This window comes from Oncorhynchus clarkii, chromosome 16, assembly GCF_045791955.1.
Source record: "Oncorhynchus clarkii lewisi isolate Uvic-CL-2024 chromosome 16, UVic_Ocla_1.0, whole genome shotgun sequence".
Classification (NCBI taxonomy): Eukaryota; Metazoa; Chordata; class Actinopteri; order Salmoniformes; family Salmonidae; genus Oncorhynchus; species Oncorhynchus clarkii.
This window is the reverse complement of record NC_092162.1, coordinates 65,167,581-65,193,621: the sequence shown is the minus strand read 5'-3', so window position 1 is coordinate 65,193,621 and position 26,041 is coordinate 65,167,581. Positions and strand designations below refer to the sequence as shown.

Here is a 26,041-nt window from a genome sequence, read left to right as displayed (position 1 = left end):
TGAAATCATTGTGACTGCTGCTCAATAGTAATCCACAAGTCAGGAAATGTACTACAATACAGCATTGTATTGCAATGGGCAATGACTGGGGGGTTTGCGCTGAATTTAAAGGCAGCAAGTGGCCTCGTCTATTCTATTTCTGACCATTATGAGGGCTTTCTGTAGTCACAGACATGTAAGGGAAGGGTGCATACTCAAGCTTCAGAATTGCTTGTTGCTCGATTTATTTTTCCTATCGATCCCTGAGCATTTTCACAGCGAATAGATATTTTGCATGCATTGAAACCTTCTACCATTTGTTATGAAATTTAAAACAGATTTATCAAACGGCGGCTGCTAATGAGAACGTGTTGCGCTGATCTTTGCAGCTGTAATGATTCTATCCGTTTGAGGTATTCATGAAGCATATTTCATTGTCATGAGTGGATGAAAGAAAGAAAAGCATGGGGAAATGTCTCTTTTCACACCAGACTATCACTGTCATTCTTGTCCACGTTGATCCATTCAGACCTGTGGGCACAACTGAATCATTTTCTCCATAAGGGTAATCAGTTTTGATAAAGGTTTTGATATTCCCAACCGTTATTGGATGTGGAATAAAAATGCATTAAAGGAGAGTACTGCCAGTAAAACTAAACTATATAATAAAACAAAATAAATGATGAGATGGATGATTGGATTTGTGATGAGTTCCGTGTTTTCCTGCCCTCTCTGTGACTAATACGTGAAGACTCATAATCAGTGAGGTCAGAGGCAACCTGACAAAGATACTTTTGTTATTACTGAAACTCACCAAACACTGTGGACACACTAAATGAGTTGACGGGCAGAATATCAAGCACCTCTCACGCAGAGAACAAGTAGTGCTTAGTAAGAGCTAGAGGTGTTGTCTGTCTCTGTCTGTCTGTCTGTCTGTCTGTCTGTCTGTCTGTCTGTCTGTCTGTCTGTCTGTCTGTCTGTCTGTCTGTCTGTCTGTCTGTCTGTCTGTCTGTCTGTCTGTCTGTCTGTCTGTCTGTCTGTCTGTCTGTCTGTCTGTCTGTCTGTCTGTCTGTCTGTCTCTGTTTGTCTCTGTCTGTCTGTCTGTCTGTCTGTCTGTCTGTCTGTCTGTCTGTCTGTCTGTCTCTGTTTGTCTCTGTCTGTCTGTCTGTCTGTCTGTCTGTCTGTCTGTCTGTCTGTCTGTCTGTCTGTCTGTCTCTGTCTGTCTGTCTGTCTGTCTGTCTGTCTGTCTGTCTGTCTGTCTGCCTGCCTGCCTGCCTGCCTGCCTGCCCTGTCTGTCTGTCTGTCTGTCTGTCTGTCTGTCTGTCTCTGTCTGTCTGTCTGTGTCTGTCTGTCTGTCTGTCTGTCTGTCTGTCTGTCTGTGTCTGTCTGTCTGTCTGTCTGTCTGTCTCTCTCTGTCTGTCTGTCTGTCTGTCTGTCTGTCTGTCTGTCTGTCTGTCTGTCTCTGTCTGTCTGTCTGTCTGTCTGTCTGTCTGTCTGTCTGTCTGTCTGTCTGCCTGCCTGCCTGCCTGCCTGCCTGCCTGCCTGCCTGCCTGCCTGCCTGTCTGTCTGTCTGTCTGTCTGTCTGTCTGTCTGTGTGCTGCTAATACCTGAAACCCCAAACTGCTGAAATGTGTCAGATGATTAAAGAACCATTCTTCCTGTGTTCCTACTTCCTATCCCAGCCCTAGCCCAGGCTGTTGAGGTGCCATAAGGGTCTTTTCCTATCCCAGCCCTAGCCCAGGCTGTTGAGGTGCAATAAGGGTCTTTTCCTATCCCAGTCCTAGCCCAGGCTGTTGAGGTGCCATAAGGGTCTTTTCCTATCCCAGTCCTAGCCCAGGCTGTTGAGGTGCAATAAGGGTATTTTCCTATCCCAGTCTTAGCCCAGGCTGTTGAGGTGCCATAAGGGTCTTTTCCTATCCCAGTCCTAGCCCAGGCTGTTGAGGTGCAATAAGGGTCTTTTCCTATCCCAGTCCTAGCCCAGGCTGTTGAGGTGCCATAAGGGTCTTTTCCTATCCCAGTCCTAGCCCAGGCTGTTGAGGTGCAATAAGGGTCTTTTCCTATCCCAGTCCTAGCCCAGGCTGTTGAGGTGCCATAAGGGTCTTTTCCTATCCCAGTCCTAGCCCAGGCTGTTGAGGTGCCATAAGGGTCTTTTCCTATCCCAGTCCTAGCCCAGGCTGTTGAGGTGCCATAAGGGCAACTTTCATTCCAGAAGCTCTGACCAGTGGGTGGGAGGGGGGAGGAGCGATGTCTGAACCACTGATCACTATAGCATTACCCTGTGGTCTGCTACAAATATATCGCAGCGCATCCTAATTTTCCACTGTTTGTTTGTATATTTTCTGTTGTTGTCATGTTCTCTTTTCCTAGTAGCAATACTTCCTAATTAACAAATGTGCTCAGGATTAGTGTTAGTGATGGCTATAAAGGTTTATTAGCAATCCATTGAGTGAAGGTAGTGGGACAGACAAGCCCTGGCACCAGCCCTATAATCAATACACTCCCCCAAACCTCCCTCACACTCACAGCTGTGTCAGTGGCTGACTTGCACATTTAGTCATTAATATCTCAAAATCGACTACAGTCAGGAGTTGGTGGTGGGGGGAGGGGGACACTGAAAAGTGATGAAAATTGAACGAGATTTTTCTCCATCTACTTTGAGGGGACACTACTTACTCATGTATTCAATACTGCAATCCATCCTAACCAACATATCTTTTTCATTTCAGACATGAACCACTGAACTGAGACAGACAAAGGACTGCAATAAGCTCACGTGACGAGCTCTATTCTCCCACCACCAAAAGATCTCCATCATGACACCCAAATGGCTGGTGGTATTTGTCCTTTTTCTCCACTCTGGGACTAACAATACATTCCCCATGGTCCCGACCGAGCTCCCCCCTGAGACAGGCACCTACAGGGTCACAGACACCAGCCTGACTCATCTCACAGTGCACAGCCGGACGGGAGAGGTCTATGTGGGAGCAGTGAACCGCATCTTCAAGCTGTCTGCCAACCTAACAGAGCTGCGTTCACACATGACTGGCCCCGTGGATGACAACGCCAAATGTTACCCCCCTCCCAGCGTCCGAGCCTGTGCACATAAACTGGAGTCCTCTGACAACGTCAACAAGTTGCTGCTGGTTGATTACGCTGGCAACCGCCTGGTAGCATGTGGAAGCATCTGGCAGGGAGTGTGTCAGTTCCTGCGACTGGAGGACCTCTTCAAGCTGGGAGAGCCCCATCACCGCAAGGAGCACTACCTCTCTGGAGCCAGGGAGGCTGACGGCATGGCGGGAGTGGTGGTTGACAGTACAGAAGGGAAGTGGAAGAATGAGAAGAAGGGGGGCAGCCGGCTGTTCATTGGGGCAGCCATCGATGGCAAGTCAGAGTATTTCCCTACTCTGTCCAGCCGTAAACTGGTCACTGATGAAGAGAGTGTTAACATGTTCAGTCTGGTCTACCAGGATGAGTTTGTGTCATCACAAATCAAGATACCCTCCGACACCCTGTCCCTCTACCCGGCGTTTGACATTTACTACGTGTATGGATTCTCCAGCCGTACCTACATCTATTTCTTGACGTTGCAGCTGGACACACAGCTCACCCAGATGGATGCCACCGGTGAAAAGTTCTTCACCTCCAAGATAGTGCGGATGTGTTCCAACGACACTGAGTTCTACTCTTACGTGGAGTTCCCCCTGGGCTGCACCAAGGAAGGTGTGGAGTACCGGCTGGTCCAGTCCGCCTACAAGCACCGTCCAGGTCGGATGCTGGCCCAGGCCTTGGGGCTGTCTGAGGACGAGGATGTGCTGTTTGTCGTGTTCTCCCAGGGCCAGAAGAACCGGGCCAACCCGCCTCGGGAAACAGTCCTGTGTCTCTTTACCCTGCATCAGATCAACCTGGCTATGAGGGAGAGGATCAAGTCGTGTTACCGTGGGGAGGGCAAGCTGTCCCTGCCCTGGCTGCTCAACAAGGAGCTCCCCTGCATCAACACGGTGAGTCATCACCATTTCATTTCAGTAGTTCCGCTCAAATCAAGTACTTCTATCCTGCCTCAGGCCCCAGCCCCAGAGCAGGCAATATTCTGCTGGGTTTGCATTCATATTTCATCCATACCTCATTAATTTCAATAGCCCAAATTCTCCATGAATATATTGAAACATTCAACAGGCTTGTAAACACGTTCTAGGCATAGGATATCTTAGCCAGTCTCCACCTTATGACGCTTTGGTCTTTTTACATCCAGAATCATATTTCCAGTGACTATACAACATGAAAAGTCACAGCTGATCTATACTATGTTTGATAAAAATGGAAGAATTTATATTCCAGTAAACGTTATCCGGGATAAACCGTAAGACAGAGCAGTTTATGTGGATGGAGGGTTTTCTCCTATGAAGCTGACTCCAGTCATATCACTGTACTGTGAGGCAACTCGTGAAACATACAGTGAAGTAGTGATCCATGTAAATACTGTGCAGCAGGCACGGTATTTAAACGGATGTATCTTTATAAGGGCACCTCTCTCAAGGATTTAAATCAAGAACAGTTGAAGAGCTTCTGCCAAAACTGTACTTATAAGATGTTCGGTCAAGGCCTGTGTATAAAGGTACATTTCCCTCCCTCCTTGTGCCCTAATGGCTGATGGCACCCCGTTAGTTTTTGGGTCAGAGCTGGGCGGATGGAGAGGAGAACTACGAGTATCAGTATCTGACCTGGGTCCTATAAGGAAGTGGGGGCTTGTTTTTATTAGGAGCAACAGGGCCCCCTGTAGCTGATGCAAATCTGCTCTTGATGATGGCCTGGTTCATGGACATCATTAGCCCCTTCTCATGCGCAGCAATAGCCCTTGCCCACATCATGAGAGTGTGCATGCCAGACTCTGGCACAGGCCTTGTTTGATATAGTTACCCTTCATAAAGGCTCAACAACAATAATCGTTTGTTCCTCTGACACCGGCATGTTTTGAATCGCTATACATGCCAAGAATTCACCAGGTGCTTTTTATTACATTTCTTATCATAGTAATTGATGACATGTTCATGTTTCTTTATGTATGTTAGAGGTGTAGTGAAACTCCCAAATTCTATTAGCGTTTTGTGTATTCCAGGCCCTAAATGATTAAATAGGCTACATTTGATCCAAACCTTGATACATTCTGAACATTGTCCCCTTCTCGTTTTGTTTTACAGCCGAAGCAGATTGGTGATGACTTCTGTGGGCTGGTGTTGAACCAACCTCTTGGGGGTCTGCGGGTGATAGAAGGGACCCCTCTCTATGACGACGGCGTGGACGGTATGGGAGCGGTAACAGCCTACACCTATGGAGATCACTCCGTGGTGTTTGTGGGAACCCGAAGTGGACGCCTCAAAAAGGTAAGGGAGACATTCTGATTCTTTCTGTTAAAATGGGCCGATCAGTTATTCCCTGGCAGCTGTGTTACAATTCTCTACACGAAGCCATACCAGGTGAAGAAGGCCTGGGGGAAACCCTGGTGCTGTAGGCAGAGATGGGATTTCACCCAACACCAACCACTTTGTCCGATTTCTTTTGCACTGTGATTCAATATTTGTAGAACATTGCATGATACAGTACAGAATGCTTTTTTGGTCAAAAACAGGATTGAATATTCCGTGATATTTCTAGTGGAAGCCATGAGGGTCTTTTCTCAGTTGACTCGATAAAAGAGTTATGAAAATAAATTATATTTCTCTGGGTAGGAACTTGTTGTTGTGTAGATATGACCTTCCTGACTTGAGTTGGCGGTAGAATATGCTCAGCCTCCATCTTATTCTGAATGGATTTATTTTCGGTTGCCGCTCTGCTGGGAGTTGACACAATGTTATCATCGCGGCTCAGTCATTTAAAATAGATGAAGAACATCAGCAGTTAGTCATTCAGGGTTGAAATGCTGGGTACTTTATATTCAATGGAAACTTGTTTTCTCAGAATGATGTTTAAAATCCACATGTATTTATTTTTGAATACCACTGACCTGGGTTGCACTTCATTTCTGATCAAAGTAACATCAGGGGATCTTATGACATCAACTCTATAGAAATGTTACCTTCTTATTACTCTGTTGAATTCATTGTAGTTCAACATGTTATGCATTATAGACTTTTTGATTTCTATACAGTATCAGTCAAGCGTTTGGACACATCTACTCATTCAAGGGTTTTTCTTTCTTTTTACTATTTTCTACATTGTAGAATAATAGTGAAGACATCAAAACTATGAAATAACACATATGGAATCATGTAGTAACCAAAAAAGTGTTAAAACTAATCAAAATATATGTTTTATTTGGGATACTTCAAAGTAGCCACCCTTTACCTTAATGACAGCTTTGCACACTCTTGGCATTCTCTCAACTACATGATTCCATATGTGTTATTTCATAGTTTTGATGTCTTCACTATTATTCTACAATGTAAAAAATAGTAAAAATAAATAATAAAATAATAAAAACCCTTAAATGAGTAGGTGTGTCCAAACTAGATATTTTTCATCACACCTCCTCATGTGGATCTGTGGTTTCCATCCGGTGTGTGAACCTCAGACTGGCGTGGAGACAGAGTTGTAGTAGAGTACACAGCAATAGATCTTTAGTTATAAGCACAAACCAATGACTTCTAGGATTCATTTAAAGACTATAATGATTTTGTCCTTTCATAACTGTCTGACAGTGAAAAGTTAAAACAGTTACTGGAATACCATCTAGAAGGACTTGGAATACCATCTAGAAGGACTTGGAATACCATCTAGAAGGACTTGGAATACCATCTAGAAGGACTTGGAATACCATCTAGAAGGACTTGGAATACCATCTAGAAGGACTTGGAACACCATCTAGAAGGACTTGGAATACCATATAGAAGGACTTGGAATACCATCTAGAAGGACTTGGAATGCCATCTAGAAGGACTTGGAACGCCATCTAGAAGGACTTGGAATACCATCTAGAAGGACTTGGAACGCCATCTAGAAGGACTTTGAACGCCATCTAGAAGGACTTGGAATACCATCTAGAAGGACTTGGAACGCCATCTAGAAGGACTTGGAACGCCATCTAGAAGGACTTCGAACGCCATCTAGAAGGACTTGGAACGCCATCTAGAAGGACTTGGAACGCCATCTAGAAGGACTTGGAACACCATCTAGAAGGACTTGGAATACCATCTAGAAGGACTTGGAACGCCATCTAGAAGGACTTGGAATACCATCTAGAAGGACTTGGAATACCATCTAGAAGGACTTGGAATACCATCTAGAAGGACTTGGAACACCATCTAGAAGGACTTGGAATACCATCTAGAAGGACTTGGAATACCATCTAGAAGGACCTGGAACGCCATCTAGAAGGACTTGAAATACCATCTAGAAGGACTTGGAACGCCATCTAGAAGGACTTGGAACGCCATCTAGAAGGACTTGGAACGCCATCTAGAAGGACTTGGAACACCATCTAGAAGGACTTGGAATACCATCTAGAAGGACTTGGAATACCATCTAGAAGGACTTGGAACACCATCTAGAAGGACTTGGAATATCATCTAGAAGGACTTGGAATACCATCTAGAAGGACTTGGAATACCATCTAGAAGGACTTGGAATGCCATCTAGAAGGACTTGGAACGCCATCTAGAAGGACTTGGAACGCCATCTAGAAGGACTTGGAACGCCATCTAGAAGGACTTGGAATACCATCTAGAAGGACTTGGAACGCCATCTAGAAGGACTTGGAACGCCATCTAGAAGGACTTGGAATACCATCTAGAAGGACTTGGAACGCCATCTAGAAGGACTTGGAACGCCATCTAGAATTTTGGACATTCTGACATAATGATAACCCCGCTGAATGTGGCGATGCCTGGAGAGGGATACATTTGATGCTATTTCAGTCACTCTCCATTGGTTTTGTGGACAGGAGAACGCAGTTTGGCGCCCTAGCAGAGAGAATCATGGTCTACTCCCACAATGTTCTATGAAAAGAAAAACAGCCCATGACTCACCCTGCCCTCTGTGCCCACTGTTTACAACAATAACATTATACCAAATGGTGCTGCTGAGAATTGTTGCCCTCACTTTCCTACTCGGCCAACTCCAAAACATCATCCCTCCCCTAGTGTTCTATTAGATTCAAACTAGTGTGTGCTATTGCCTATCTTTGACTATCAAGTCATTTAGTCTACTTTCTCGGCCTTTGAAATAAAAGCCTGAGATTGGATGAGAAGACATTTTTATAGTACAATCAGTAAGATTGTGTTTTTTTAATTTATTGGAATCAATAATCATTCTCTTATAAATGCCTCAGTCCCTGGTCCTTGTATAAGTTAAATGGGTGGTCTGTCCCAGTTAACCATTTCATATGAGAGAAATTCCATGAGATCTTGGGCAGGATGTAGAGACTGACTTAGCTACTTTTCACTTGACACAGTGATTATAATGCTTGGGACAGAAATGAATTACACCCCAGTTCTGTGTTCTTACCATCCTATTCCCAGAGCAGAAAGTAAAATGTGCTCACATACACACTGAAAAGCATGGGTTAGAAAGTCTTCTCCTTGGAGAGTAGTGTCGTGTTTTGTTTTCTATTCCGATTATTTATGAGGTCCCCTGTTGATACGTGTATCAATATATTCCCTACCTCCCATCTTCTTGCTTGTTGCTAAGATGACTGGGTCACAAGGCTATGTCTACAAGCCAAGTTTGGGGTATTTAGCCCATACTGATGACAGTATCTGTCAAGATGATTCAGTACCTAATATGTTTAAAAGATCTGCATTGATAATACAGAGAGATATTTAGGATCATCTCAACTGCGCATTATCCCACCTCAAGTTTTTAAGATGCTTTTTTATTTATTTGTAATAATGACAATTACAACAATAGTGAATGAACACTTATTTTAACTTAATATAATACATCAATAAAAATCCATTCAGCCTCAAATAAATAATGAAACATGTTCAATTTGGTTTAAATAATGCAAAAACAAAGTGTTGGAGAAGTAAAAGTGCAATATGTGCCATGTAAAAAAGCTAACATTTCAGTTCCTTGCTCAGAACATGAGAACATATGAAAGTTGGTGGTTCCTTTTAACATGAGACTTCAATATTCCAAGGTAAGAGGTTTTAGGTTGTAGTTAATATAGTATTTATAGGACTATTTATCTCTATACCATTTGTATTTCATGTACCTTTGACTATGGGATGTTCTTATAGGCACTATAGTATTGCCAGTGTAACATTATAGCTTCCGTCCCTCTCCTCCCCCCTACCTGGGCTCGAACCAGGAACACATCGACAACAGCCACACTCGAAGCAGCGTTACCCATCACTCCACAAAAGCCGCGGCCCTTGCAGAGCAAGGGGAATAACTACTCCAAGTCTCAGAGCGAGTGACGTTTGAAGCGCTATTAGCGCACACCCAGCTAACTAGCTAGCCATTTCACATCGGTTACACCAGCCATTAGGCTGATAGGCTTGAAGTCAAAAACAGCGCGGTGCTTGCGAAGAGCTGCTGGCAAAACGCACGAAAGTGCTGTTTGAATGAATGCTTACGAGCCTGCTGCTTAATTATAACATAATAACACACAGAAATACGAGCCTTTGGTCATTAATATGGTCGAATCCGGAAACTATCATTTCGAAATGATGGGTGGCATCCCTAAGTCTAAATATTCTTGTTACATTGCACAACCTTCAATGTTATGTCATAATTACGTAAAATTCTGGCAAATTAGTTCGCAATGAGCCAGGATGCCCAAACTGTTGCATATACCCTGACTCTACGTGCAATGAACGGAAGAGAAATGACACAAATTCACCTGGTTAATATTGCCTGCTAACCTGGATTTCTTTAAGCTAAATATGCAGGTTTAAAAATATATACTTCTGTGTATTGATTTTAAGAAAGGCATTGGTGTTTATGGTTAGGAACAGTCGTCCAACGATTGCAAATGCGCTTTTGTTAAATCATCCCCCAGCGTTGCATCGATTATATGCAACGCAGGACACACTAGATAAACGAGTAATATCATCAACCATGTGTAGTTATAACTAGTGATTATGATTGATTGATTGTTTTTTATAAGATAAGTTTAATGCTAGCTAGCAACTTGGCTTCTACTGCATTCGCGTAACAGGCAGGCTCCTCGTGGAGTGCAATGAGAGGCAGGTGGTTAGAGCGTTGGACTAGTTAACTGTAAGTTTGCAAGATTAGATCCCCCGAGCCGACAAGGTGAAAATCTGTTTTTCTGCCCCTAAACAAGGCAGTTAACCCACCGTTACTAAACCGTCATTGAAAATAAGAATGTGTTCTTAACTGACTTGCCTAGTTAAACAAAGGTATAAAAAAATATATTTTTAAATCTGCAAAATCGGCTCCCAAAAATACTGATTTCCGATTGTTATGAAAACTTGAAATCGGCCCTAATGAATCGGCCATTCCGATGAATCGGTCGACCTCTAATGCAGATCATCATCATTAATTCATTCGGTGTGTAAAAACTGTCATTTGCATTATTTACTAACCCAGTTGGAGGGATTGGGGTTTATTTCATTTGTGAGTGGATTATGTGGTTGTGGTGCATGGATTATTGTGAAAGAAGAAGCAGGAGACTGCAGAGGCCAAGCCCTGACAGGGAAGTCAAACATTCACACAATCTAAAAAAGGTCTTATTCCCACCAGTCACTGGCTGCTTTGTTGTTAAACCCAATCTCAATAGAAACCCAATAGATTACAGTTACACTTAACAGAAAGTGGACATTGCACACGTTTCATCCTGTGGGTGTTATGTTTTTACTGTTGTCTGGTGAAATGCTGCTCTGAGGGATAGATTGTTGTGGCCCAGTGTGGAGTATTAGACTACCTGCCATAATAGGGAGCTAGAGAATGCAGGAGGAGGCTATATAATCACACCATATCTCCTCCCAGAATGGCTTGTTTGTTTTGGCAAGAGATCAGAGAACACAAGCCGCTTTCTGGAGCCATGCGGAAATTACCCATGAGCCCCTAGTATTTCCTGTCCCCTACCAATGTCTTTCACAGTGGCATATGTAGGAGAGAGGAACCAGCGTTAGGTCTGACTGAGAATATGAAAAGAATAATCATTTTAAGTTGTGAAAACGGAGCTGAGCGCTGCTTTGAATGTATTCGTGTTGATTTCTGAGATAATACTTTGAGGCAAACACAAAGGGACATCATAATTATAAGGTTATAATTATGAGTGAACGATGATTGCATCCGATTGATTTGATTTCGCACCTGCACTCTTGTGCAGGTAATGAACGCTGTGTCCTTGTTTGGGATTCTGTTAATTCTATTACACACTATTGTGACACCGAGCAAGATGCATTCAGCTGAAACAACTGTAATGTAGTCAACGGTTTGCAAAAATCATTGAAATGTAGATAGCACAGTGGCGTTAATATAGCAGTGGTTGGTTGGTATCATGCACATCTATTTCTGCTGAAATAGGGAAAGGCCTTTCTGGATCACATAATCTGACTCAGCAACAGGCTGTGTATGAGACCAAGGTTGTCAGGTGTATTTTATTGCTTGTGCTGGTGTGGTGCCACTGCTGATGTTATTGTGTGTGTGTGTCTGTGTGTGTGTGTGTGCGTGTGTCTGTGTGTGTGTGTGTGTCTGTGTGTGTGTGTCTGTGTGTGTGTGTGCGTGTGTGCCTGTGTGTGCGTGTGTCTGTGTGTGTGTGTGTGCGTGTGTCTGTGTGTGCCTGTGTGTGCGTGTGCGAGCGTGTCCGAGTGTGTGTGTGTGTGTGTGTGTGTGTGTCTGTATGTGTCTGCATGTGTGTGTGTGTGTGTGTTCTGTGTGTGCGTGTGCGAGCGTGTCTGAGTGTGTGTGTGTGTGTGTGCGAGCGTGTGTGTGTGTGTGTGTGTGTGTGTGTGTGTGTGTGTGTGTGTGTGTGTGTGTGTGTGTGTGTGTGTGTGTGAAACTGTTCTAGTTTTTGAATGCTAGCCATCTTATCTCGTCTTCCAAAGGGAACTCATGCAAATCAAGTTTCCAAGACAGTTTTTAATAATAATTTGTTTTAATATTAAAGCTAAAGCAATAGTTTGTTTTGTTGTTGGCTTTTCATAATACTGGAAATATTTAATAGCTGGGACTGATAAATACTGCCATAAGCTGAGAATATATTGAATATATTATTAAGATTCAACATTTTACTGTAGTGGCAATCCATAGCACAGTAGTGATGGGGGGAAAAATCTATACATTTACATATTGCAATATTATTTTGGCCGATATTATCTTGATACTTTGACTCCAAGTAATTTTTTTTTTTACATACATATCATATCGGTACTTAAGTATCATGATAATATCGTATCGTGAGGTCCCTGCCAATTCCCACCCATAAAGGACAGTCAGTAAGATCTGACCATCCTATTGGTTACCCTAACAGTTTATATGTACAGCAGTAGACAAGCTGTACAGGTCAGGTGTTACCTGTATGACATGGTCTGCACCCCTGTGTGTGTGTAACCTTTATTTAACTAGGCAAGTCAATGTCTCCTGTTCTATTTTCCCTGCGTCTGTCCTGAGTGGCGTCAGCCTCAAATTGGAATGGAAGCTAATTCAGCAGTATAAATCAGTGTTGGGTGAATGGGCTGTGAAGCAGGCCAGGGACCAGATTTACGAGCCGTCCCAGCCCACGGCAGGTTTGATCGTGGGGAAATCTGTTTGCCATAAATCCCCCGGTCCAGAACAAGGCTGAGTGATGTTGGGTCTGGAGAGCAGGGGCCATTGTTCTCCATGTGTTGTTGCTGCTGGAGTGTTGCTGCTGGAGTGTTGATGCTGGAGTGTTGATGCTTGAGTGTTGCTGCTGGAGTGTTGATGCTTGAGTGTTGCTGCTGGAGTGTTGATGCTTGAGTGTTGCTGCTGGAGTGTTGATGCTTGAGTGTTGATGCTTGAGTGTTGCTGCTGGAGTGTTGATGCTTGAGTGTTGCTGCTGGAGTGTTGATGCTTGAGTGTTGCTGCTGGAGTGTTGATGCTTGAGTGTTGCTGCTGGAGTGTTGATGCTGGAGTGTTGATGCTGGAGTGTTGATGCTTGAGTGTTGCTGCTGGAGTGTTGATGCTTGAGTGTTGCTGCTGGAGTGTTGATGCTTGAGTGTTGCTGCTGGAGTGTTGATGCTGGAGTGTTGATGCTTGAGTGTTGCTGCTCGAGTGTTGATGCCGGAATGTTGATGGCGGAGTGTTGATGCTGGAGTGTTGCTGCTTGAGTGTTGCTGCTCGAGTGTTGATGCTGGAATGTTGATGCTGGAGTGTTGATGCTGGAGTGTTGATGCTGGAGTGTTGCTGCTCGAGTGTTGCTGCTGGAATGTTGATGCTGGAATGTTGATGCTGGATTGTCCACTCACATGTAAGGGAGAGTTCTGAAGAGCTTTTGCTACAATATCTCTATCAGATCATTGTCGTGTGGAAGTGTGCCAAGTGTGTTATATTTCTATGGCATACATTCTAGATTTTTTGTGGCTTTTGATTCTGTTTGGATGGTGTTCTTATGGTGAAGAAAGAATTCCTGGACTTGTGCTGCTTTTCATTGACATTTTCAAGGTTGTCGAGCAATTCAAGCAACGTCTCACAAAACATACGGTTGGTTGGTGATTCATAGAAATTGCTAAGCAATCAGCCTTTCCAAGGGTCAAGGGATCAAGTGAATTTCTGACAGGTTTTATATCCTGAGAATCTTGTATTGAACCTGAAAAACACTAACCACTAACCAGCTATTCATTAACTAGAGATTCCTCTGCCTTTTTCGAGAGGTCTCAGTTCCATCCATGTTTACTACATACAGTTGCGGTGAAATATATGTACACCTTCACACTTCGCACTATTAGCAATGTCTTCTAAAATAAGTTCAAATTAAATAAAAATGTGTTTGATTTCCAACTGCACAGGACCATTTTTTTTCTTTTTTATAAATACATTTTTCACTTCAAAGTATAAACAATTGCCTGATCTTAATTATTTAGGATTCAAATAAATGTTTGAGGCAAGTGATTCTCGTTTACGGTGTAATTGATCTCATCTGTGCTAAGTTGCAGGAGGTGCCTACCGGGTAAAAATAACTATTTAACTAGTTTTGAAAATAATAAACGAGACATTCTGCTCCATTACACTTTGTAAAGTGTAATGGTGCCAATTTATACACTACCGTTCAAAAGTTTGGGGTCACTTAGAAACGTCCCTGTTTTTGAAAGAAAAGCACATTTTTTGTCCATTAAAATAACATCAAACTGATCAGAGATACAGTGTAGACATTGTTAATGTTGTAAATTACTAATTGTAGCTGGAAACGGCTGATTTTTAATGGAATATTTACATAGGTGTACAGAGACCCATTATCAGCAACCATCACTCCTGTGTTACAATGGCATGTTGTGTTAGCTAATCCAAGTTTATCATTTTAAAAAGCTCATTGATCAATAGTACCCGCAAAACACCAGTCTCAACATCAACAGTGAACAGGTGACTCCGGGATGCTGACTGTCCTGAATCAGGACAACAGTTTTCAGCTGTGCTAACATAATTGCAAAAGGGTTTTCTAATGATCAATTAGCCTTTTAAAATGACTTGGATTAGCTAACACAACATTGGAACACAGGAGTGATGGTTGCTGATAATGGGCGTCTGCACGGCTATGTAAATATTCCATAAAATATCAACCGTTTCCAGCTACAATAGTCATTTACAACATTAACAATGTTTACACTTTATTTCTGTTTAATTTCGATTTTATTTTATTAAAGGACAAAAAAAATGTAATTTTCTTTCAAAAACAAGGACATTTCTAAGTGACGCCAAACTTTTGAACGGTAGTGTATAGTTAACCACAACTGTAACAACATTTTAGACAATCTCTCTGTTGCCCCAGTAACTACCCAACACACGAGTAGCAGACTAGTAGCATACCTCTCAACAGACCATCACACAGCAGTTCCCATCAGCTTTGCCATGCCCAGAGTGAGCTGTTGTTCTGTTTGACAGGAGCACAGGGTTCGGGAGAGCCAGAGAGGAAGGTCGCTGCTGTGGTGGTGAGAATGGGAGAGAAAGGAGAGCTGTTAAACAGTAGAGCGTTTTAGATGTGGTGGGGGGACGGGGACGGGGGGATAGCTTCCAGATGTGTATCTCATTCTCTCTACCATCTTTCCTTCTGTATTTAACTTCTTGTGATGAAGCTATGTTGCTGATGGAAGAGCAAAGTGGGCTTGAAACATGGGGATGTATGCTATGACAAGAATCCATTAAATACAACATACAAGGGTTACTGAGTTGTACCTGGCATGGCTAAAATGGGAGTTGAATCCTTCACTGGCATGACATTGTTCACTACTGTAGTAGACTGTTACTACTACTGTACAGTGCATATCCTGTTGTTGTTTATCTCATTATAATCTCTCAGGAATGATCTCTTTACCGCTCTGATCTATCTGACACAGGTACAGTATCTCATCAAATCAAGCTTTATTTATACAGCACATTTCAGACATGGAATGCAACACAATGTGCTTCACAGGGAAAATAACAAATAAAAAACAAGGAAAATAAAAGCTGAAATATTTACTACAAATTGCCCAAATCTGTCCCTCTTGGATATGTCCTCGTCTGAGCATATTATTTTTTTTATAATTTAATGGCGTCCCTCTCATAACTTCATTAAGGTCACCGCTGCCATCATCGTAAATGCACAGTGTTTAGGAGCAGCACTTAAGCACCTGTGTCTGGCTGTCTGCTATAAAGTCTCAGTCCTCCTGCCTCCCGCCTGGTGAGTCAGAACCTGCCTTCAGTAGGAGGGAAACATTTCTCTTCATCTTTACGACTTTGTAGGCCATTCCGTCATGAACGGGAACAGTTTCTAAAATCTTCGACAAGAAAATGATGTATTTTTTTCTTCAGCTGGTCAAGATGCAATGTAGCTGCAAAGCCTGGTTCTGCCTGCCAGACACATTTAGTCATTCCCTGCTGTCCTGCTGTCTCTCTGTCTCTGACTGCAGGCTCTAGCATCAGGCTGGACGTAACCTTGGTAGTCTGCTGAGGTAACGATCCAGTAGGTTTATCGTTTGTCTTCTTCTTCTGTGACCCCACATATCAACCTCCCTGCTGTTTCTGGACGATGAAAGGTCATCATGAGTCAAGATGTATTATGTTGACAAATAAGTGAGGCATGCTGAAATTGCATGAATATGTTTGGAGAGGCCCAGGAACATCCCTTTCATAAGATGTTGATGATAGGCTAATGCTTTTGTAGAAACACTGTAGTGATGTACCGTGGCATAGTTCATCTGTCATTACCTATTAGGAATTCTCCAACACCCATTTTCCTGTTAAACAACAATGTTGCCGTTTTAGTTGCAGCATGTGTGTGAAATTTCTTGACAACCGAGAGTCCCGAATTAAGAACATGGTACTTTATTTGACCTTCAATGAACACTGTTTGGCCTCATGAAATTTCCCTGCAAATGTTCCCCTCAGCACAAGGGCTGATTGGAGATGAGTTATTTAATAAAGAGGCCAACAAAGACAAGCTCTGTCTTCCTGACCTGTATGATACGACTACACACAACAAAAACGGTTGTCCCCCTGACCAACACGGACCTTATTCACTCTCACCAATCTACAGACGACCCTGCTGTGGATTGTGACCGAGTATGTCAAACCTCCACGTTCCTGCTAATGCTGTAAATGCATCAACATACCTCCAGAGTTAGACTTTCAGATGGTTATGTTGAAAAGGTTTGGAGAGGGAAACTGAATTGACCTTGGAGCCTCTTTGATTCTCTGGATGAAGTCGTCAGCACGATACAGAATGATGTGGATTTTAGGTCTACATCTCTGCTACTGTTATGGAATGTCTTATTGGTCGTTTGTGTCTTGTTGTGATGAGTGTGTCCAGATAGAGCTGGTGTAACTGATAGAGATAGAGCTGGTGTAACTGATAGAGAGAGCTGGTGTAACTGATATAGAGATAGAGCTGGTGTAACTGATAGAGATAGAGCTGGCGTAACTGATGGAGATAGAGCTGGTGTAACTGATATAGAGATAGAGCTGGTGTAACTGATAGAGATAGAGCTGGCGTAACTGATGGAGATAGAGCTGGCGTAACTGATAGAGATAGAGCTGGTGTAACTGATAGAGATAGAGCTGGCGTAACTGATGGAGATAGAGCTTTTGTAACTGATAGAGATAGAGCTCGTGTAACTGATAGAGATAGAGCTGGTGTAACTGATAGAGATAGAGTTGGCGTAACTGATGGAGATAGAGCTGGTGTAACTGATATAGAGATAGAGCTGGTGTAACTGATAGAGATAGAGCTGGCGTAACTGATAGAGATAGAGCTGGTGTAACTGATAGAGATAGAGCTGGTGTAACTGATGGAGATAGAGCTGGCGTAACTGATAGAGATAGAGCTGGTGTAACTGATAGAGATAGAGCTGGTGCAACTGATAGGGATAGAGCTGGTGTAACTGATAGAGATAGAGCTGGTGTAACTGATATAGAGATAGAGCTGGTGTAACTGATAGAGATAGAGCTGGTGTAACTGATGGAGATAGAGCTGGTGTAACTGATATAGAGATAGAGCTGGTGTAACTGATGGAGATAGAGCTGGTGTAACTGATATAGAGATAGAGCTGGTGTAACTGATAGAGATAGAGCATAACTGACTGTTATGGATGAAGACCTTCAGGATTATATAACAACATCTGGCTGAAGACGGGACGGCCAGGCATTCGTGTGGTTGAGTCCGTTTCTGCGGTAACATGGACTCTTAACAACATGATGAAACTTTGAAATTGCTAAAAACAAGCAATACCTGCCTGGTATTGTGATGCAATAATGTCCATGGTAATGTAAAACGTTAACTGATGTGGCTGATGCAGGACTATTTTTTTTTTTTAATTGCTATTCAAACGGTTACGACGACTGTGGACATTTGGCTGGCCAATTACCGTCATCCAAAATCCCCTGACCGGTACAGTCCTATGTACCAGTCCTGACCGGTACAGTCCTATGTCCCAGTCCTGACCGGTACAGTCCTATGTACCAGTCCTGACCGGTACAGTCCTATGTACCAGTCCTGACCGGTACAGTCCTATGTACCAGTCCTGACCAGTACAGTCCTATGTACCAGTCCTGACCGGTACAGTCCTATGTCCCAGTCCTGACCGGTACAGTCCTATGTACCAGTCCTGACCGGTACAGTCCTATGTCCCAGTCCTGACCGGTACAGTCCTATGTACCAGTCCTGACCGGTACAGTCCTATGTACCAGTCCTGACCGGTACAGTCCTATGTCCCAGTCCTGACCGGTACAGTCCTATGTACCAGTCCTGACCGGTACAGTCCTATGTACCAGTCCTGACCGGTACAGTCCTATGTCCCAGTCCTGACCGGTACAGTCCTATGTACCAGTCCTGACCGGTACAGTCCTATGTACCAGTCCTGAACGGTACAGTCCTATGTACCAGTCCTGACCGGTACAGTCCTATGTACCAGTCCTGACCGGTACAGTCCTATGTACCAGTCCTGACCGGTACAGTCCTATGTACCAGTCCTGACCGGTACAGTCCTATGTACCAGTCCTGACCGGGACAGTCCTATGTACCAGTCCTGACCGGTACAGTCCTATGTACCAGTCCTGACCGGTACAGTCCTATGTACCAGTCCTGATCGGGACAGTCCTATGTACCAGTCCTGACCGGTACAGTCCTATGTACCAGTCCTGACCGGGACAGTCCTATGTACCAGTCCTGACCGGTACAGTCCTATGTACCAGTCCTGACCGGGACAGTCCTATGTACCAGTCCTGACCGGGACAGTCCTATGTACCAGTCCTGACCGGGACAGTCCTATGTACCAGTCCTGACCGGTACAGTCCTATGTACCAGTCCTGACCGGGACAGTCCTATGTACCAGTCCTGACCGGTACAGTCCTATGTACCAGTCCTGACCGGTACAGTCCTATGTACCAGTCCTGACCGGTACAGTCCTATGTACCAGTCCTGACCGGTACAGTCCTGTGTACCAGTCCTGACCGGTACAGTCCTATGTACCAGTCCTGACCGGTACAGTCCTATGTACCAGTCCTGACCGGTACAGTCCTATGTACCAGTCCTGACCGGTACAGTCCTATGTCCCGACAGACTGCCTCATAAGAAAACATCATTTGACATGGTTTCTTGCAAGGACAGAATACAGAAAGATTAGGAGTCATAAAGGCCTAACAAACTGTCCGTGAACACAGTGTGGGTTATGTTTGGCTTTTTAACATAGTTGGGCCAAAGAGGCTGATTTAATATTAATGTTCCCTTTACGTTAACCTATTTTAATTTAATTAGGCCTGACTCCGTATTTCAAGGGAGTGACCCAAGGCTATGGTTAGGCTTTGGCTTATAAAATGGCTCACCACCCCATTTTGGCAAACAACTATCACTGGACTATTTATATGTTTTGTTTCATGTCATTTTTCTTTTTTTTTTGCTTTTCTAGTTTCTGTAAAGGAAGGAAACTGGATATTTTGAGACTGACATGGTTTGTCCAAAGTAACTAGCATTTTCAATTCCTGCGATCATGTTGGAGGCAGAGAGCTAATTGGAAGAGACAGATGGTGAAAAAACTCACCAGACACTTTTCTATTTCAACACATTTAATCCTGTTCTAAATGACTAAGCAGACACCTTTAATCCTGTTCTAAATGAACAAGCAGACCTTTAATCCTGTTCTAAATGAACAAGCAGACACCTTTAATCCTGTTCTAAATGAACAAGCAGACACCTTTAATCCTGTTCTAAATGAACAAGCAGACCTTTAATCCTGTTCTAAATGAACAAGCAGACACCTTTAATCCTGTTCTAAATTAAAAAAGCAGACACCTTTAAACCTGTTCTAAATTACTAAGCAGACACCTTTAATCCTGTTCTAAATGAACAAGCAGACACATTTAATCATGTTCTAAATGAACAAGCAGACACCTTTAATCCTGTTCTAAATGAACAAGCAGACACCTTTAATCCTGTTCTAAATGAACAAGCAGACACCTTTAATCCTGTTCTAAATGAACAAGCAGACACCTTTAATCCTGTTCTAAATGAACAAGCAGACACCTTTAATCCTGTTCTAAATGAACAAGCAGACACCTTTAATCCTGTTCTAAATGACCAAACAGACACCTTTAATTTAAGGCTTATTACAACCTATACACATTGGAATTGAGTGTATGTGTAAACATCCCAAATCCATTTAAGGGATAAATCCGTCTGCAAGACAGACACGGAATCTATTACCTGTTGTCTACACGTACTGCCTGGTCGGCCAGCTGGCCTCTCCTCATCTCATGAGAGGCTTGATCTCAGTTTCTCCCTCAATTTAGTTGTTGAGTCAGAATGCTGTTCTCAGTCAGTGTGTGGTGTATCAGCCGTTTCAGATGTATGATGTCAGTGGTAGGGGATTGTGGGATATGTATCCGGGGACCTCAGAGAGCAAGGGGTGAAAGTGGATTTTGCTCGGCGACTTTTTAAGCCATGCACCTGGAACTAGGTAATTTACCCAGAAAGAAAAAAATGAGAATGAGGATTGGGGATGGAAGGGATGGAGTAGTGGGGATAGGAGGGAGGGGGAGGCGTGGGGATGGGAGGGAGGGGGAGGAGTGGGGATGGGAGGGAGGGGGAGGAGTGGGGATGGGAGGAGTGGGGATGGGAGGGAGGGGGAGGAGTAGGGATGGGAGGGAGGGGGAGGAGTGGGGATGGGAGGGAGGGGGAGGAGTGGGGATGGGAGGAGTGGGGATGGGAGGGAGGGGGAGGAGTGGGGATGGGAGGGAGGGGGAGGAGTAGGGATGGGAGGGAGGGGGAGGAGTGGGGATGGGAGGGAGGGGGAGGAGTGGGGATGGGAGGAGTGGGGATGGGAGGGAGGGGGAGGAGTAGGGATGGGAGGGAGGGGGAGGAGTGGGGATAGGAGGGAGGGGGAGGAGTGGGGATGGGAGGAGTGGGGATGGGAGGGAGGGGGAGGAGTGGGAATGGGAGGGAGGGGGAGGAGTGGGGATGGGAGGAGTGGGGATGGGAGGGAGGGGGAGGAGTAGGGATGGGAGGGAGGGGGAGGAGTGGGGATGGGAGGGAGGGGGAGGAGTGGGGATGGGAGGAGTGGGGATGGGAGGGAGGGGGAGGAGTGGGGATGGGAGGGAGGGGGAGGAGTAGGGATGGGAGGGAGGGGGAGGAGTGGGGATGGGAGGGAGGGGGAGGAGTGGGGATGGGAGGAGTGGGGATGGGAGGGAGGGGGAGGAGTAGGGATGGGAGGGAGGGGGAGGAGTGGGGATAGGAGGGAGGGGGAGGAGTGGGGATGGGAGGAGTGGGGATGGGAGGAGTGGGGATGGGAGGGAGGGGGAGGAGTGGGGATGGGAGGGAGGGGGAGGAGTAGGGATGGGAGGGAGGGGGAGGAGTGGGGATGGGAGGGAGGGGGAGGAGTGGGGATGGGAGGAGTGGGGATGGGAGGGAGGGGGAGGAGTAGGGATGGGAGGGAGGGGGAGGAGTGGGGATAGGAGGGAGGGGGAGGAGTGGGGATGGGAGGAGTGGGGATGGGAGGGAGGGGGAGGAGTGGGAATGGGAGGGAGGGGGAGGAGTGGGGATGGGAGGAGTGGGGATGGGAGGGAGGGGGAGGAGTAGGGATGGGAGGGAGGGGGAGGAGTGGGGATGGGAGGGAGGGGGAGGAGTGGGGATGGGAGGAGTGGGGATGGGAGGGAGGGGGAGGAGTGGGGATGGGAGGGAGGGGGAGGAGTAGGGATGGGAGGGAGGGGGAGGAGTGGGGATGGGAGGGAGGGGGAGGAGTGGGGATGGGAGGAGTGGGGATGGGAGGGAGGGGGAGGAGTAGGGATGGGAGGGAGGGGGAGGAGTGGGGATAGGAGGGAGGGGGAGGAGTGGGGATGGGAGGAGTGGGGATGGGAGGGAGGGGGAGGAGTGGGAATGGGAGGGAGGGGGAGGAGTGGGGATGGGAGGGAGGGGGAGGAGTGGGGATGGGAGGTTTGGGGATGGGAGGGAGGGGGAGGAGTGGGGATGGGAGGTTTGGGGATGGGAGGGAGAGGGGTATTTCTCTAAAAGACTGATTTGAGAAGTGAAGCAAATGGCAAAAAAAGGGGGTGGGGGTGTATTGGGCTCATAACCTGTCCAGAAATATAGGTGAGATGATTGTTTATGGGTGTAAACATGGACATGATGGCTAAGTCTACATATGAGCTACGTATAAAACTATTGGTGCATCAAATGCCATCACATTTACCTGTTGATGTTCTGTTTAAAAGTGTCTGCTCCACCACCTTTAGTTTCAAGTTAGTCAGAAATAGAATGATTAGATTTGTCTGGCTTTCGTAACCCCTGTTTCGCTGAGGAGAGGAACAAGCAAAGACCGCAATCCTTGTGGAAAAATGAAAATGAGCAGCGAATTTAGTCTCTAGGAGAATTGTAGGCTAGCTTTTGACGATCTTGAAAGGGGAAGTGATGAAATCTGTCAAATGAATCAGTTTAGTATTTCAGATTTTTCTGTCATTACTGTCCATTGTCTCTGGAGAAGTTGAAGGCAGGAAACACTCCTCTATGGAGCACAGTAACGGGGAAACAAAGGTCTGTGTGTGTGTGTGTGTGTGAGTGCGCGTGTCTGTCTGTGTGTCTGTCTGTGTGTGTCTGTCTGTGTGTCTGTCCGTGCGCGTGTGTGTGCATGCGTGTGTGAGTGTGAGTGAGTGTGTGTGTGTGTGTGAGTGTGTGTGTCTCTGTCTGTGTGTCTGTCCGTGTGTGTGTGTGAGTGTGTGTGTGTGTGTGTGTGTGTGTGTGTGTGTGTGTGTGTGTGTGTGTGTGTGAGTGTGTGTCTCTGTCTGTGTGTCTGTCCGTGTGTGTGTGTGTGTGTGTGTGTGTGTGTGTGTGTGAGTGTGAGAGTGTGTGTGAGTGTGTGTGTGTGTGAGTGTGAGTGAGTGAGTGAGTGAGTGAGTGAGTGAGTGAGTGTGTGTGTGTGTGTGTGTGTGTGTGTGTGTGTGTGTGTGTGTGTGTGTGTGTGTGTGTGTGTGTGTGTGTGATGGTTTGGCTCTAATAGTGCTACATATAAAACCTGCTTCATTAAGACTTCTTCTTCACTGTTGATGTCCTTGATGTTTGTCTGGATCATCACATTATTCTGATCAGAAGGTTTATATTATACTTTCTACAGTATTATGTAACACATACTGCATGTACACTGCCAGTGGAATCTGATACATGTGTTTGTTGTTATATAAAGAACAGGAAAACTATGCAGATTCACACATTCCAGGAGATGTTTTGTGCAAATGGCATTTACCATTTTTTCCCCTCCTCCAGATCCAAGACAAGGGTCTCAACAATATGACACGAAAATCCTCTCATCAAAATGCTGATCAGCTCCATACACTGACTGTTGCTGCTGCTTGTTTTGAGATATTTCCTGACAGTAATTAATTACCTCAGCACTGTTTGCCCGTTCTGTCGGTGTTCAGTGTTTAGCATGCCGAGCGGTAGGATGTGACGGCTGCCCTCACCATTGTTGCCTGGGATAGATTTCTAAATGAATCATGCAATCTTGAAAAGCGTTGCTTAATGGCAGTTTGCACAGTAGATTAGACCGACCCGAGTCCCCTTGCGCCCGGATTAGATGGTGGTGCAGCGATTCGTCTCCCTCCGCTGAAGATACAGCAGCGTTCACGGTGTTTAGATGCTGTAAATTCATTCTCCTGGTTGAGATTGAGTGCTAGAAACATCTGAGAGAGATCATTCTTAACTGACCATTTCCATTGGTTGGAAACAGCTGCTATAGCGGACTCGTTTAATGACGTGCTCATGCTCTTACTGTTAATTACATTTGCAGCCTTTAAACTGTATCCATGGCCGAGGCCTCCAGTCCAGCCCTGGGCCGTGCTGCAGCTTGTTTTCTCAATCAACACCCCAGACAGAGGCAGAGACGAAGGGGTCACCGTGTCTCAGTGCGGTTAGCAGAAACACCCTGACCTCTGTTTGCGCCTGAGGATTTTTTTGGCTGTGGTGCTCTGCCTTGTGCTGTCTGGGTTTATCTACGCTGAACAGATCTGCTGTGTGTTCCGCTCTGTGGGGGAAATGCTGTTCCAGCCATGGGTGAGCTGGTGCCACTGGCCCTGAGCGGCGCTAGCCCGGTCCTCTGTTTACACAGCTTTTATCGTCATTTTGCTCACATGGCCTCTGTTAGCGTGTTGTCACCTCATCCACAGCACAGCCTCACAGTTTTTACTGTTTAGTTTTGGGGCCCTGAGAGTTAAATGTGACCTTGGGTTTTTAACTGCTCTTGTAATGATCTGAACATCTTTTTTGAAATGTGTTTTTTGTCTTCCCCTCTGATGTTGTACATCATCTGTGAAGATGACAAATTAAGACCTCCTCTTCCTTCTTTGAATGATTATTTTCAATTTATTTGTTCGATAACTATTGATTACCCTTCTTCTCAGCACACACAGAGAGGATATGCCAGATGTCTGTGTGGAGGACAGTGTGCCTCGGAAGATTTTCTGCCTTCACATGAGGTGTAATCATATCCTGCTGGCAGTGTCATATTGGTTGTCTCCCCATCAACCTCCGTTCCCAACCCCCCCGGCCTCATCCTACCCGTCAGTCCACGGCTTAATCAGCCCTGACTGGCTCTTTCTTAAAGTGCATTGTGGGGTGCACATTCCCTGTCGAAGAGCTGACAGTCTCCCTAAGTAACTACAGTGTCCTCCAGCACCTCTATAGCGTAGCGTGCTGCTACACGGCTGCTCCTGTCTGCTCAGCCTCCTTTGTCTCCACAGCATCACTATGACAGAGTGCATTGATAAAAGAGACACACCGTCAGTGTGGCATTATGAGCTTCTAATAGTATGTGTCCAATTCTTTCCCCTTATGTTGCGTTTAAGGCTCTAACTGCTAATGGCATTGTCAGGCTGAACAGCCGTTTGAACGGGGAGAAGGACGTTGATGTCTGTGCAAACCTTTCACCATCAAAGTCCCCCCCCTCCCCCCCTCACGCGCGAGGCAGGATGGTAGCTTGGAACAAAAATCTTCTTAAGGCCCTTTATATAGCATCCATTTTCATAGCCACCTCAGAGATTTGACAAGGATTTGAAGAATGGGACAGTGTGGTTTATTACAACATTTTATTCATTCAACAACAAAACAATCTGTTTCAGATACAGATGTAGCATCTTAATTTGAGCCAGTTTGCTACAGCAGGAAAGAATCCTGGAGCAGCAGGAAATGTGGATTATAATTAATGGACATTTTTTAGGGGTTGAATCCCTTTTCGTAAGGGATCAAGTATGACATTTCAAAGTGAAAATTACAAAAACTTCAAAAGCCTTTTAAACATGTTATCCTGCAACAAGGTGATCAAATGAATATCCTACAGCTGCATGACCCTTAACCTCTAGATTTAGCTTTTTGAAATGTTTACTTCACCGTACCATGAACTACGTGTCTTGTGCTTGGCCTGCTTTGTGCTATTTAATGTTATGACCATTTTTGTGTCCACATGAGAATTTACTGGTGCACAGGAAACAAGGTACAGAAATAGCGAGAGACAGGTCCTGTCTTCTGTCAGAGGAGAAACCCAGTCTGTCTCCATACAAAAAAAAGCACGTCTGAAACGTCTGATCTTGATTAAATCATTCTTCTAGAAGATTAGTTACTTATTGCATTTAGTTTCTGATTTAAGATGAGTAAATGATGACATATTGTAACTCACATGGCTAAATAAGGTTTTCATTTGAATTACGATTCAAGTTTGTTCTAAAAACAGACGACTTCTCATTTTACCTTGACAGAGGTTTTATATAATCTCTAGAAAGTGCCTTCTACGTCTTCAGAAATGAGAAACCAGTAGCAGATCCAAAGCATGGTTTGTAATGCAGCCTAGAGGTAGTCTGCTTGAAGACCACTGTTATCCAACACAGACAGTAACATTCCATTACTGACATATTTATTTTGGCGCTGCCAGCACAGTACATCTCAGTGCCATAGAATAAGAGAGAGAAAACTCCAACT

At 44.9% G+C, this 26,041-nt stretch overlaps 1 protein-coding gene across 1 annotated transcript in view; it reads left to right on the top strand.

The window, feature by feature from the left end:
• Positions 1–26,041, top strand: part of LOC139368925 (plexin A3-like) — a 181,704-nt gene that overhangs the window by 4,291 nt on the left and 151,372 nt on the right. The window contains exons 2-3 of the mRNA XM_071108425.1: positions 2,706–3,977; positions 5,175–5,357. Coding sequence (XP_070964526.1) covers positions 2,793–3,977; positions 5,175–5,357 — 1,368 coding nt within the window. The 5' untranslated portion in view covers positions 2,706–2,792. The remainder of the gene's footprint in view (positions 1–2,705; positions 3,978–5,174; positions 5,358–26,041) is intronic.